Raw genomic sequence first — 13,930 nt, forward strand, 5'->3', positions numbered from 1 at the left:
GGCCTGGCTGGCCAGCCAGAATTGCTGCAGGGCCTGGAAAAGTTACTGTCACAGTTCAGTTTGCACTTGATTATCCCAGAGGGTGTGGCCTAATATGCTAATGAGTGTGTGACCTAATATGCTAATATTAGGGGATGTGGTCTAGCATGCTTCTGAATTCCTGAATCTACGCATTTGCCTAGGGCGACAGGCCGTGTGTGTGTGTGTACCAGATTAGGCTCTCCCCCATGACTTCAAATAGAAAAACAATTATTTGCATTAATTCTGCTGGCCTGAATCACTCTCCCTTGGCGGAGCACTGTTTTTTAAGTTGATCATTTTTAACGGCCCACGAATGATGTTATAAATATCCATATGGCCCTCGGCAGAAAAAAAGTTCCCCACCCCTGGTCGAAAACCTGCCCCTTCTTTGCCAGTGACCTGTGACACAGTATCGGCCAGCTGCTTCTTTTAAAAAGGCGTGAAAATGTGATATTTATTTGATTTTTTGTTTCTCTCATAACAGCAGTCAACACTTCTAACAAACCAGACTGTAAAGCCTTTCAAAACAGGCTTCGGAAAGAGAAAATAAGTTGCATCTTCTATTTAATGGCATCAAGGGGAGTTTGTTTGCTAAAAAAAAAAATTTGTCTGCGTAAGAAATTGTAGGATATGATCTTTCCAGAATGGACACACCATATGGGGCTGCCAAGGTGTGAGGAACCCAATGCAGCAAACACAAAAGACTCCCTTAGCCCTGAAAGTCAGATTCAACAGAAAGAACTTCTTGCTGAAATAATTTAAGATACCACACGGTGGACAAAAAAGCATGGTAGAACACGGAGGACCTGATGTCCTCTGTACAGACCCTCCTCAAGTCTGGATACAAAATATATATTAAAACTTCCAGTAAAGTGCATCTTTTAAAAGACTTGTCTAGTGAAAGAGCTTCTCCAAATATAAAAATGCTTAAGACAAGACATACGTAACACGGTTAAATCAGAATGTGCATTTTTAAAAACTACATTTCAAACTTTCAATTCGCTCGAGATTAAAGATGCCAGCGACAGTCGTAGGTCTGCGTACTTCTTCAATCGCCCATAGCCTGGGGGGGGGGGGCGTTACTTGGCAACTCTTATATTGAAAGCACACCCCAAGGAAAGAGGCCCAGGCCGCTGCCGCTTCTCTCCGCGCCACAGGATTCTGGATACGTGCCACGACACCAGGCTTAGATTTTAGGAAGTTTGGGAGCGCTGACCACCGGATTTGACTCCTGCAAGTACCGCCGCCCTGCGTTCTTGTAGTCGTAAGTACAGGAGTGAGTCTCTGCATAGCGGTGAGTTGCACAGAAGTTATTTCCGCATCTGAAGGCAGAAAAGGGAGGGGTTAGGCATCTTCCCCCCCAGAACACCTGGGGGCCTGGGGCAGATCAGAGACAATGCCTTGGCAGCTAGGCTGTCCTCCTCATTTTGGGATCTCTTCTCCTCCCCATGCAAAGACCGTGCTATCTCAGGAAAAAGGAGCCAGAGACGGACACCAAGTTTAACCATCAGCTAGCCCAGGATGAGACGTACAGTCCTTCCACACTAGCAGGTTTCCTCAAGTTTACCTGGTCTACCTAAAGACAAAGACCGATTCCGCAGTAGGGCTTGTTCCAGGGGGAGAGCCCTTTTGCCCCTGACGCTCCTCTCCATTTTCGTACAAGCTGCCACGGAGTTGGTGCACCCCTTTCCCAGAAACCGCTTGTCAGAGGATCTTGCTTGCTGCAAGAAAGGGGCACGCCAACTCACAGCTCTGCAACAGCTTGTGCGAAAATGAAGAGAAGCGCCAGGGGCAAAAGGGCTCTCCGCTCAAAACAAGCCCTCATGCAAAAGCAGTGAAAGAGAGAAGACGATGATGATATTGGATTTATATCCCACCCTCCACTCCGAATCTCAGAGTGGCTCACGATCTCCTATATCATCTCTCCCCACAACAGACACCCTGTGAGGTGGGTGGGGTTGAGAGAGCTCTCCCAGAAGCTGCCCTTTCAAGGACAACTTTGCGAGAGCTATGGCTGACCCAAGGCCATTCCAGCAGGTGCGAGTGGAGGAGTGGGGAATCAAATCCAGTTCTCCCAGATAAGAGTCCGCATACTTAACCACTACACCAAACTGACTCTCTTTGCCCCTGTGCCTTCAGCTGTAGCAGTAACTTCTCCAAGCTGCAAAGATGGTCTCACAGGGGAAGTTCCATCAGGCTCTCTCCTCAATCCCTGACTGGCCTGCTCGGTTCTATCGAAACTGAGGTCACTGGTCCTCCTCCAGCCCATTAACCCCTCCAGATGCCCTCTGAAGCCCCGTGGCGCAGAGTGGTCAGCTGTGGTACTGCAGTCCGCGCTCTGCTCATGACCTGAGCTCGATCCTGGTGGAAGCTGGGTTCAGGTAGCTGGCTCAAGGTTGACTCAGCCTTTCATCCTCCTGAGGTCAGTAAAGTGAGTTCTGAGCTTGCTGGGGGGAAAGAGTCGATGACAATGGCAAACCACCCTGTAAAAAAGACTGCCAAGGAAGTCGGCCAAGAGATGCTCTCTCAGAGCACCTGCTGACATCTCTGGCGACAGTTCCCCTCGTCAAATACCTCATAACTGACAAAGGAAACTTTGACAACCAAAAGCTTCTACGGGCTTCCTTGGGAAATGGTGGGCTCTCCTTCCCTGGAGGTTTTTAAAGGGAGGCTAGACGGCTATCTGACAGCAATGCGGATCCTGTCAATTTAGGGGGAGGGGTTTGTTACTGATGTAACAAACACAAATCTGAGCAGACTTCAGAGGATGGTGGAAGACAGGAGGGCCTGGCGTGACTTTGTCCAGGGGGTCGCAAAGAGTCGGACTAGACTCTAGACAGCCCTTCCCGGAGAGTTTCACGTGGATGGCAAACAGCAGGGGGAGGGGGGGATAAAGTAGGAAAGCACAAGTGCTGGGAAGCTGCCCCCTGGCACCGTCAGCAGTAAGGGAGGACCAGGATGCCGCTGATACCAATCCTCTAAAGCAGGGGTGTCCAACATGTGGCCCGGGGTTGAAATCAGGCCCCCGGAAAGCTCCTATCAGGCCCCCGAGCAACTGGCTGTCATCTGATTCCTTCTCCCTGTATCTTGCTTCCTTCTGCATCACAGTTTGCTTTGCCAGGCTTACTCAATCGCACAGGAGCTACAGAGCAAAGTTCTGCGTTGGCTGAGGCTCCTCCCTTGGGGAGGAAGCAGGGGAGGTAGAGCTTGCTTTGCCAGACTCTCTCAATTGCATAGCAGAGCTACTGAGCCAAGCCTCTTTTCCTTTTATTGGCTGAGGCTCCCCCCCCCAGTCCCCTGGAGAAGGAAGGAAAGAGCCAGTGCTGCCTTTGCCCCGTTCCCTGGACCACACAGGAGAGATACAAAGAAGGCACCTTTAAGACCAACGAGTGCTAACGTTTTAAGCATGTTTTATTTTAAGTTTTTAAAATCTTCAATTGTGTTTGTCTGCGTCCTTTATAAAGTTTATACCTACGCTCCCTGGCATTACATTTGATGACGCTCACGGTCCGTCCCGAGAAGGTCACATTTATGTTGGATCCGGCCCTCGTAACGAATGAATTCGACACCCCTGAGCTAAAGGATTCTCCCAGTGTAAATGCAAGTAAAAAAAATCACTGGGGAATAAAGCACTAATTCAAGTATTCCAAATATTCCATAAGCATTCATAGACTTTCTACATTATTTCCCGACAGCTGGCAGCAAGAGCCAGGCACACAACATTCTACAAAAGCACAATGGCATCTTTAAAGATGAAATACATATAAACGAGCAAGAATCACAAGCTGCAGAATTCTCATTAAGCAGTTCAGGAAACAATATTCCGGGTATGACAAAGGCACCAAACTGTCCAAAAAGTCCTTATAATCAGACTGTAAATCTTCCAGTTGCCAAATGCCCCACGGAAAAGTCAGAAGAGATGCACAGCGTAGAAATAAGGATGATAGTGAACTGGATTTAATTTGGCACATTATCTTAACACATATGGAGCAACTCTCAGAAGGTACTCCAGGGTCTGATATAGTCTTAGACAGTAGCCATGTTAGTGTGCAGCAGATTTTAGTCTGCAGAACAGCTGGATTTGAGTCCCGGAGCACATCAGAGACCAACAAGATTTTCAAGGTATCAACTCTCACGAGTCAGTTCCCCTCGTCAAATACCTCATAACTGACAAAGGAAACTTTGACAACCAAAAGCTTCTACGGGCTTCCTTGGGAAATGGTGGGCTCTCCTTCCCGGGAGGTTTTTAAAGGGAGGCTAGACGGCTATCTGACAGCAATGCGGATCCTGTGAAGGTGTTTGTTACTGATGTAACTGTTACTGATGTAACAAACACAAATCTGAGCAGACTTTGGAGGATGGTGGAAGACAGGAGGGCCTGGCGTGACTTTGTCCAGGGGGTCGCAAAGAGTCAGACTCGACTGTGAAATTCCTGCATTGTGCAGGGGGTTGGATTAGACCAGGGGTGGCCAACGGTAGCTCTCCAGATGTTTTTTGCCTACAACTCCCGTCAGCCCCAGCCAGCATGGCCAATGGCTGGGGCTGATGGGAGTTGTAGGCAAAAAACATCTGGAGAGCTACCGTTGGCCACCCCTGGACTAGATGACTCTGGGGATCCCTTTCCAACTCTATGATTCTACCCAGAAACTCAGCTCTAGGGTTTAATGTGTTATTGTTACTGTAAATTTTGTCTCTAAACAAGAAATTAAAAATACTCTCATGAAGTAGCTGTTATTCCAATCATTTCAGTTTCTGCCACCCCTGCTAGGTTCACCTCCGCTGTGCTTTACGTAGGGCACCCGTAAGACAAATGTTAATCATTGGTGAACACACAGGTCCTACTTCTTGGATTAAAAGGTGGCTCCCTGGAGCTCCAATTTCACTTCTGATCCTAACTTTGCATTCGGTATTCAGATCTGGGAAAAGGGCGAACAAGGAAAAATCCGATCCTGGGTTCCAAGTCTTTGAAACGGAAATGCAGCAAACTTTACAAGAGCCGTTTCCTAGACTCTATGCCAGGGGTGTCAAACATGTGGCCCGGGGGTCAAATGAGGCCCCTGGAGAGCTCTAACCAGCCCCCAAGCAACTGAAGAAGAAGATGATATTGGATTTATATCCCGCCCTCCACTCCGAAGAGTCTCAGAGCGGCTCACAATCTCCTTTACCTTCCTCCTCCACAACAGACACCCTGTGAGGTGGGTGGGGATGGAGAGGGCTCTCACAGCAGCTGCCCTTTCAAGGACAACCTCTGCCAGAGCTATGGCTGACCCAAGGCCATGCTAGCAGGTGCAAGTGGAGGAGTGGGGAATCAAACCTGGTTCTCCCAGATAAGAGTCCGCACACTTAACCACTACACCAAACTGGCTCTCCAGCTGCCTTTGGCTGGCTGCCCTTGGCTTCCTTCTCCCTCTCTCTTTTCCTTCTGCATCGCGCCTTGCTTTGCCAGTCAGGCTTGCTCAACGGCACAGGCGCTACAGAGCAAAACCTGTTTTTTCAATTGGCTGAGGCTCCTCCTTTGGAGAGGAAGGGGAAGAGGGAGAGCTTGCTTTGCCAGGCACAGCAGAGCTACTGAGCCAAGCCTCTCTTCCTTCTACTGGCTGAGGCTCCTCCCCCTCCTGATCTCCTGGGGAAGGAAGGAAAGAGTTGGAGTTCTCTGGGGCCCTGGGAGAAATAAAGCATCCTTAAGTCTGAGTGCTAATGTTTTAAGGATGATTTACGTTTTTGTTTTTTGTTTTTTTTAAATCTTTGTGTTTGTCTATGTCCTAATCATAAGTAGGTGTCAAGTCTGTTTTAACTCTGGTCAAGCCTGCACTCAATCTTTGGTTCAGGAGAGAAGCATCCTGGGTAAAGCCATACTGTATGCCAATGGTGCTAGCTTGAACTCTCCTCACCCCCCTCCTTTCCTTTGTTATGTAGTTGTGCTTTGAAATGGGAATATGTGAAAGAGATTATCGGGCCTTTTCAGGCTGGGCATCGGGGGAGGTTGGAGCCAAGAGACGCTCAAGGCCAAAGCAGGCCTGAGAAAGAAATTGTAACATCAATGTGTGAATGTGCCCTGCATAGTACCCCTCCCGCAAGAATCCCTTTGAAGTGTACGTTATATGATTGCATTCTACTGTATGATCTTTAGTCTTTCAATCTCCTCGTAGTCGAGAACCATGATATCAATAAACTAGCTACTTTGTTATCAACAAGGACTCGTTATTGAATCTGCTGACTTGACAGTAGGTACACACACGGCCCGGCCCAGCCTGACATGGCCTCATTTATGACAAGGTCTCATTTATGTCAGATTCAGCCCTCATAACAAATGAGTTTGACGCCCCCGTTCTCTGCTGCTGATGGATCCAGTGCCAATTCCCTCCCCTACTGGAGCCAGGGACGTTACTTAGCTTCCTCCTCCCGCGACGTCACTGCTGAGGAATCCCTCCTCATTGCTTTGAACAGATCTGTGATGGAATGCCAATTCAATATATGATCTCAACATACCTACATTCAAAGCTGGTTGCTAATCCCGTCTTCTTCCCACAGAAGCAGCAGTGCTTGGCGAGTTTCTTTTTCGCCTGAGCTGAACTGTTGTTCACAGGGGGGAGGTGGGCCACATCACCTGCTTGCAAAAAGCAAATCGAGAACAGAATCAGAGAAACGGTGCAAGGACAGCAGAGGGGGAGGTGTGCGGGGGGGGGGGTGTAGGGAGTCTACTTTCTCAGTAGGAAACTAAATTGATTTTAAATAGAACATACTGATAGAATATTACCGTATGTTTCGGTGCATTGGACGCTCCGGACCATAAGACGCAGGTGCCTGGCTGGCAGACAAGGGCGAGATCGCTCCCTCCGCCCCCACCGCAAACCCAGCACTTCGCAGGGAGCGATCTCGCCGCTTATCTCCCAGCCAGGCACGCAGGCGCTGGTGTGCTTCCCCCGCGCCTGCGTGCCTGGCTGGGAGTCAAGAGCGAGATTGCTCCCTGCGAAGTGCTGGGTTTGCGGTGGGGGCGGAGGGAGCGATCTCGCCGCTTGTCTCCCAGCCAGGCACGCAGGCACAGAGGAAGCACCCGCCCCCTCCGCAAACCCAGCGCTCCGCAAACCCAGCGCTTCCCGGCACTTCCCCACGCCTGCCTGCCTGGCTCCAGCTCTGACGCTTACAGCAAGCGCCAGGATAGCTCCCTCCGATCCCAGCACTTGCTTTAAGCATCAGATGATTGTAGATGATTTTTCTACCGCTGATGAGTCATATATCTTCAGATGTATTAAACTGAGACTATGGGAATCGGAGGATACGAAATTACGGCCAACTGACCCTTATATTTGCTCTCCAGCTTCCTTAGGTCTTTATGCTTTTTGTGGCAAAATGCCCAATTATCTATCAGACCTAACCACTCCAAGTCATCGCAGGGCATTTATGTTGGCTAGACTAAACGCGTTTCCCTCCAAAGTTTTACAAGGGAGATATCAGCGAGTCCCTTTAGCCGACAGACTTTGCTCCTGTGGAGCGAATACCCCTGACTCAATCCAGCATATATTGCTTGATTGTTCTTTATGCCATAACCTCCGTAAAGATTTATTTGGCAAGCTTTCTTTTTCCCCATATTTGCCTATTCTGCCACCCTGTTATTATTTATTGAGTGATACTGAGGGGGTGGTTAGTGAGGCTGTGGCAAAATTTCTGGCTGACATCCTTAAATTTAATTCTGACCATGTTTGAATGCATCTGTAAGCTCGGTTTTATCTTGATTTTGTCTCCAATGTTTAAATTTTTATATTCTGTGTATTTTTATCTGAATCTATTATGCCATTAAAGGTTTGGTATGGTGTGGTATGGCATCAGCGCTGAAGCCATGCAAACAGGCAGGGAGAAAGCACGCCGCCCCCTCCACAGCCAGCACTTGCGAAGCACTGGGTTTGCAGAGGGGGGGGGTGCTTCCTCTGTGCCTGGCTTCAGCTGCTGCTTATAGCAAGCGCTGGGATCGGAGGCTTGGCTGCCTCCGATCTCAGCCCTTGCTATAAGCAGCAGCTGAAGCCAGGCAGACAGGCACAGAGGAAGCACCCCCCCCCCACTCCGCAAACCCAGCGCTTCGCAAGTGCCGGCTGTGGAGGGGGCGGCGTGCTTTCTCCCTGCCTGTTTGCATGGCTTCAGCGCTGAGGCTTAAAGCAAGCGCTGGGATCGGAGGGCGGAGGGAGCGATCCCGGCGCTTGCTGTAAGCGTCAGAGCTGGAGCCAGGCAGGCAGGCGCGGGGAAGCGCCGGGATGGAGGCAGCGGATCACACCCACACCTCCACCCCCCGAGGAAGGTACGTATGGTACCTTCGCTCCATAAGACGCACACACTTTCCCCCCCACTTTTTTTTTTGGGGGGGGGGAAGTGCGTCGTATGGTGCGAAAAATACGGTAGTTCCTAAAAACCCTTAAACAGTGTTGTTGGGACTCTTACAGAAGGTAAATTCTAAATTTCAGTTCCATTTCTTTATTCAGTACGTTAGCCGAAGAGTAATATCACGAGTACAAGAAACCAATACACTAATCACCATGTACAGCCAATTTCTAAATTAAGATAGGCTATAATTGCTGATATGGCCAAAACTGCAAAACTTCCAGCAGAAAACCCCCAGCATGTAGCTAAAAATCTTCAAGAAACAAAATTTTTCAAAAGTCTGGCAAACTGTGAAACTAGTTACATTAACAGAATGTTATCTATCTACACAGAGCCCCGTGGCGCAGAGTGTTAAAGCTGCAGTACTGCAGTCCTAAACTCTGCTCACGACCTGAGTTCGATCCCCGGTGGAAGCTGGGTTTTCAGGTAGCCGGCTCCAGGTTGACTCAGCCTTGCATCTTTCGAGGTTGGTCAAATGAGTCCCCAGCTTGCTGTAGGGAAAATGTAGATGACTGGGGAAGGCAATAGCAAACCACCCCGTAAAAAGTCTGCCGCGAAAACATTGTGAAAGCAACGTCACCCCAGAGTCAGAAACGACTGGTGCTTGCACAGGGGACCTTTCCTTTTCCTTTCCTATCTATCTACAATATGGAAGACAGCCCAACCTGATGTTCACTTCTATTACGAAACCATTCCGTTTCACCTGCAAAGACCAGTCAGGTTATATTCTATCTATGGAATTTTTTGTATTTTCTCATTTTTGACCTTATTTTCTTCAATGTAAACTGTAACTTAGGAAGAAAATAACCAACAACCCCCCCCCAACTTTTACAATAGCAAGTAAATCAATTTAGAAGTCAAACACCTCACATGTCAAATTCTATCCCTTTGGCAAAGGAGCCACAAGCCGTGGAAATTCTCCCTTCTGCCATTTTACCCTCAACTGCCAAGGATCTGATGGCTTCAGAGGAAGGAAGATACTATGTGATCCTGCCTAGAATAGATGAAGCAGCACCATTGTGATCCTATTTGCCTGTTTTAATGTGTTAGTATTGTTTACTAATGTCGCCTTTCTTTTAGCCACCTTGAGTCTTCGTAGAATGGGCGAGATATAAATCCAATGTAATAAATACACAAACAAACACAGCGTTATCAGGTAGGCCAGAATGCCACTGCCGATACGTCATCTGGAAAGCCTGGCTGTTTCAAAGTTGCAGGTCATGTTTGTCAGGTGACTGCCCCCTAGGTACTGTGTACTGAGCAAAGAACGGGACACTTCCCCTATCTGGGATGGTTGTCCTCTTTCCGCTGAGTGTGCAGCCTTGAGAGGGACACACACGGAGCAGGGAGGGAGGGGACATTCGCCTAGCCAGTCACATCAGCCGAATTAACCCTGGTGACCAATGGGGTGACAGATGCCGCAGCCAGATCGCCCTCACAGCCATGATTTTTAGACAGAAGATTGGATACTGGCGCTTTGAATGGCAGGCTATCTTTTAAGGGAGACAGGTTTGCGATTATATCCTGGTTTAGAATCATAGAGTTGGAAGGGACCTCCAGGGTCATCTAGTCCAACCCCCTGCACAATGCAGGAAACTCACAAACACCTCCCACTAAATTCACAGGATCTGCATTGCTGTCAGATGGCCATCTAGCCTCTGTTTAAAAACCTCCAAGCAAGGAGAGCCAACCACCTCCCGAGGAAGCCTGTTCCACTGAGGAACCGCTCTAACGGTCAGGAAGTTCTTTCTAATGTTGAGCTGGAAACTCTTTTGATTTCAACCCATTGGTTCTGGTCCTGGTTTAGGATGGAATTTTAAAAAACTTTTATTGCAAGCTGCTTTGAACCATGAGGAACAACGGGGTATAAGTATTTTAGTAAACTATTATTATTTTTCCTAATCAAATATTTCAGTTCAAGTATTTGCTATTTCTGAAGCATAAAATTAACATGAGATACAGTCAGTAAACAAAATTTCAAGTAATTTAAAATGCCAAATCCAATCAAATGCAGTTTCAGGCACTGGAAAACTTTCCAAACCAAAATTTTCCAGTGTTTTCCCACATCACCGTCTAGACAACCATAAATTAATGTGCTTTTTCTATTTCTATGAATCCCACAAGCCCCTGATGGCATTTTACTCTAGTGCAGGAAACATTCATATCTTTAACAATTGTTTTAATTGTATTGTGGACAATTTGAAAATTGGGAACCAAATTTAACATTTTTAAAATTGCATTTTGTTGCTTTGTAAATTGAAAGGCAGGATATCCATGGTTTCCTCTTTATCCATATTTTTGATGCTGCAATACAATTTTATAATTCTGGTCTCCAGCAATGTGCTATTAGTCGCTCTTCCAAAACAACAGCAAATCCACCTCCATATAAAAAAGGAATTGGTGTGTCTCTTGATGATCCTCTGAGTTAGGAGATTTCTTGCTTTGTGACCAACATTGATGCACAGGAAAAAAATTGATAAAGGAGGCAATTTATCTCTTGATGAAATTAAACTTGAAATTCCACAGTCCACATTATGACTTCAGTATTTTTAGGTTAAGATTTTTTGCTTTTTAAAACAAAAACTAGGACTAAGAATTAGGAAGAATGAAATTTGGGACCTAAAGGTATGAGATGCAACTGTTAGTGCAATAACTATACATATTATTAAAACCTGCATTAAAATTCTTACTGTAATGGGCAAGAGATCATGGCAAGAGATCATGTCCTGTCATAGGTGAGGAAAATTAACTTACGCAGTTATTTTTAGGAGAAATATCAAGGAAAACTGAGTATACACTACATGTCTAGTAAATGACATGAAACTGGTTTAACATAGAGCCCTGTGGCGCAGAAAGGTAAAGCTGCAGTCCTGCAGTCCAAGCTCTCTGCTCATAACCTGAGTGCAATCCCGGAGCAGGCTGGGTTCAAGTAGCCAGCTCAAGGTTGAGTCAGCCTTCCTTCCTTCTGAGATTGGTAAAATGAGGACCCAGCTTGCTGGGGGGAAAGTGTAGGTGGCCAACGGTAGCTCTCCAGATGTTTTTTGCCTACAACTCCCATCAGCCCCAGCCAGCATGCTGGCTGGGGCTGATGGGAGTTGTAGACAAAAAACATCTGGAGAGCTACTGTTGGCCACCCCTGGTGTAGATGACTGGGGAAGGCAATGGCAAACCATGCTGTAAAAAGCCTGCCACGAAAACATCGTGCTGTGACGTCACCCCAGTGTCGGAAACAGCTGAAGCTTGCACAGGGGACTACTTTTAGCTTTTTAGGCTTTCAAATAATTAATTTCTCCCTTGCTCTTTTACCCGAGGGGCTTCCAGCAGCCTCCCCTTTCTCCATTCTATCCTCAAAAGAACCCTGCAAAGCCAGCCAGCCTGAGAGAGCCTGACTGGCCCCAGGTCACCCAGCCAGTGCCACAGCACAAGTGTTGTAACAGTAATTAACTTGACCCAGCTCAGTCAATATTACCTTGAACGTCTATACTCTGGCTCTTCTGGTCCACTGACCAACACGTCTGAGGAAATACGGAAACGCTGGTTTAACTCCTCTGAGTCAAATGACACCTTCCTTACAAAGCAAGAAGTCCAGTTGCCTCTTTAAGACCAACAAAGTTTTATTCAGAATGTCAGCTTTCGTGCGCTAGAAGCACACTTCATCACACTACCAGACTACGGTCTGATGAAGTGTGCTTCTAGCGCACGAAAGCTGACATTCTGAATAAAACTTTGTTGGCCTGCCCGCCTGTATCTGTAAAACAGATCTGTAAAACAATCTTTAACAATTGTTTTAATTGTATTGTGGACAATTTGAAAATTGGGAACCAAATTTAACATTTTTAAAATTGCATTTTGTTGCTTTGTAAATTGAAAGGCAGGATATCCATGGTTTCCTCTTTATCCATATTTTTGATGCTGCAATACAATTTTATAATTCTGGTCTCCAGCAATGTGCTATTAGTCGCTCTTCCAAAACAACAGCAAATCTACCTCCATATAAAAAATGGCCTGCCCGCCTGTATCTACCTTCTATACAGTTATCACAAACTTGCCCCAAGAATGAGATTCGACATCGTTGCCTTCTCCTTGGGTGCAAGCACTGATCTCATGTCTTTGATGTGTCATTACACATCAGACCAAATCCAGAAAACAAACGGACTCTCGAACAAAATCGCTTCTAAGACACCACTCGCTCCGATTTGACAAAGGCGCCATTTACAGAACACGTTTCTCCGGGCCCCCTACTTGGATTAGACAGGAAATTGTCACTGCACCGTAAGAATTCTGATTGTGTTACTCACCTATTCTTTTCCCTGCAGTCATAATATTTCCATTCAGTCCAAGCCCAGGAGACTAAAAATAAATAAATAACAAATCTTAGGTAAGAGAAGTTCTTTCCTTTTTGTTTGGAGAATTTTCTCCAAGCCGGTTAATTATTTGACTTCTGTTGGAAATCTGACATGGCAAAGAGCTTCTGGGAACAACTGCACGCTAACAGAACCTGCAGCTGGCTCAACGCGGTCTGCATCAAAGCAGCGGCATGCTCAGGCCAATGCTGAGTTCAGTCTTGTTTTCAGTGGTATACCGGATTCGTTACAAAGTGCTGGTCACTACCTTTAAAGCCCTATATGGTCGAGGACCTGCCTACCTTAGGGACCGTCTCTCCCCATATGTGCCCCAGAGAGTGCTGAGATCAGGTGGAAAGAATTGGTTGACAATCCCTGGGCCGAAGGTGGCCAAACTGAAGAGTACACGTGAAAGGGCCTTTTCGACCGTAACTCCACACTGGTGGAACCAACTACCGGATGAAGTGCGGGCCCTGCGGGGTCTTGATCAATTCTGTAGGGCCTGCAAGAATACCCTTTTCCAAATGGCCACCTAATGTGGATTTAGTCTACTATATCCGGCCATCAAAAACCACTGAGGAGAATATCTAGAATACAGCACTGCAAATGCTAATTTTAATTGTAATTTGATGATTTTAATTAGAATGGTTTTATTTACTAAATTATATATTGTATAGAAATGATGTTTTTATATTGCAAATTGTAATTTCATATATGTGGTGAGCTGCCCTGAGCCTGCTCCGGCGGGGAGGGCGGGATATAAATAAAATATATTAAAAATATATTACTATTATAAGGCTGAAATTAAATTGCACTTTCTTTTATATAGTTCCCTCTTCCTTTTGCTAAAAGTCTGAGGGAATGGGGAGCCGGGGAGGGGGGCAGTTCCAGCTTCAGAATCACCATTATGTCAAATGTGCAAGCTAAGCTTCATTGATCACTTTAGTGTTCAAGGGACATCCTAAGTTACAGGAGCCCTGCGGTGCAGAGAGGTAAAGCTGCAGTACTACAGTCGAAGCCCTCTGCTCACGACCCGAGTTCGATCCCGGCGGAAGCTGGGTTCAGGTAGCCGGCTCGAGGTTGACTCAGCCTTCCATCCTTCCAAGGTCAGTCAAATGAGTCCCCAGCTTGCTGGGGGGGAAGCGTAGATGACTGGGGACTGGCAATGGCAAACCACCCCATAAAAAGTCTGCCGT

At 46.9% G+C, this 13,930-nt stretch overlaps 1 protein-coding gene across 1 annotated transcript in view; it reads right to left on the reverse strand.

The window, feature by feature from the left end:
- Positions 1-448: 448 nt before the first annotated feature.
- The window catches only part of ZFAND4 (zinc finger AN1-type containing 4), a 33,429-nt gene continuing 19,947 nt past the window's right edge, over positions 449-13,930 (reverse strand). Inside the window, exons 7-9 of the mRNA XM_060240969.1 lie at positions 12,690-12,741; positions 6,511-6,628; positions 449-1,343 (exon numbers count right to left, since the gene is read on the reverse strand). Coding sequence (XP_060096952.1) covers positions 1,208-1,343; positions 6,511-6,628; positions 12,690-12,741 — 306 coding nt within the window. The 3' untranslated portion in view covers positions 449-1,207. The remainder of the gene's footprint in view (positions 1,344-6,510; positions 6,629-12,689; positions 12,742-13,930) is intronic.

The sequence above is a fragment of the Heteronotia binoei genome, chromosome 6 (assembly GCF_032191835.1).
Source record: "Heteronotia binoei isolate CCM8104 ecotype False Entrance Well chromosome 6, APGP_CSIRO_Hbin_v1, whole genome shotgun sequence".
Classification (NCBI taxonomy): Eukaryota; Metazoa; Chordata; class Lepidosauria; order Squamata; family Gekkonidae; genus Heteronotia; species Heteronotia binoei.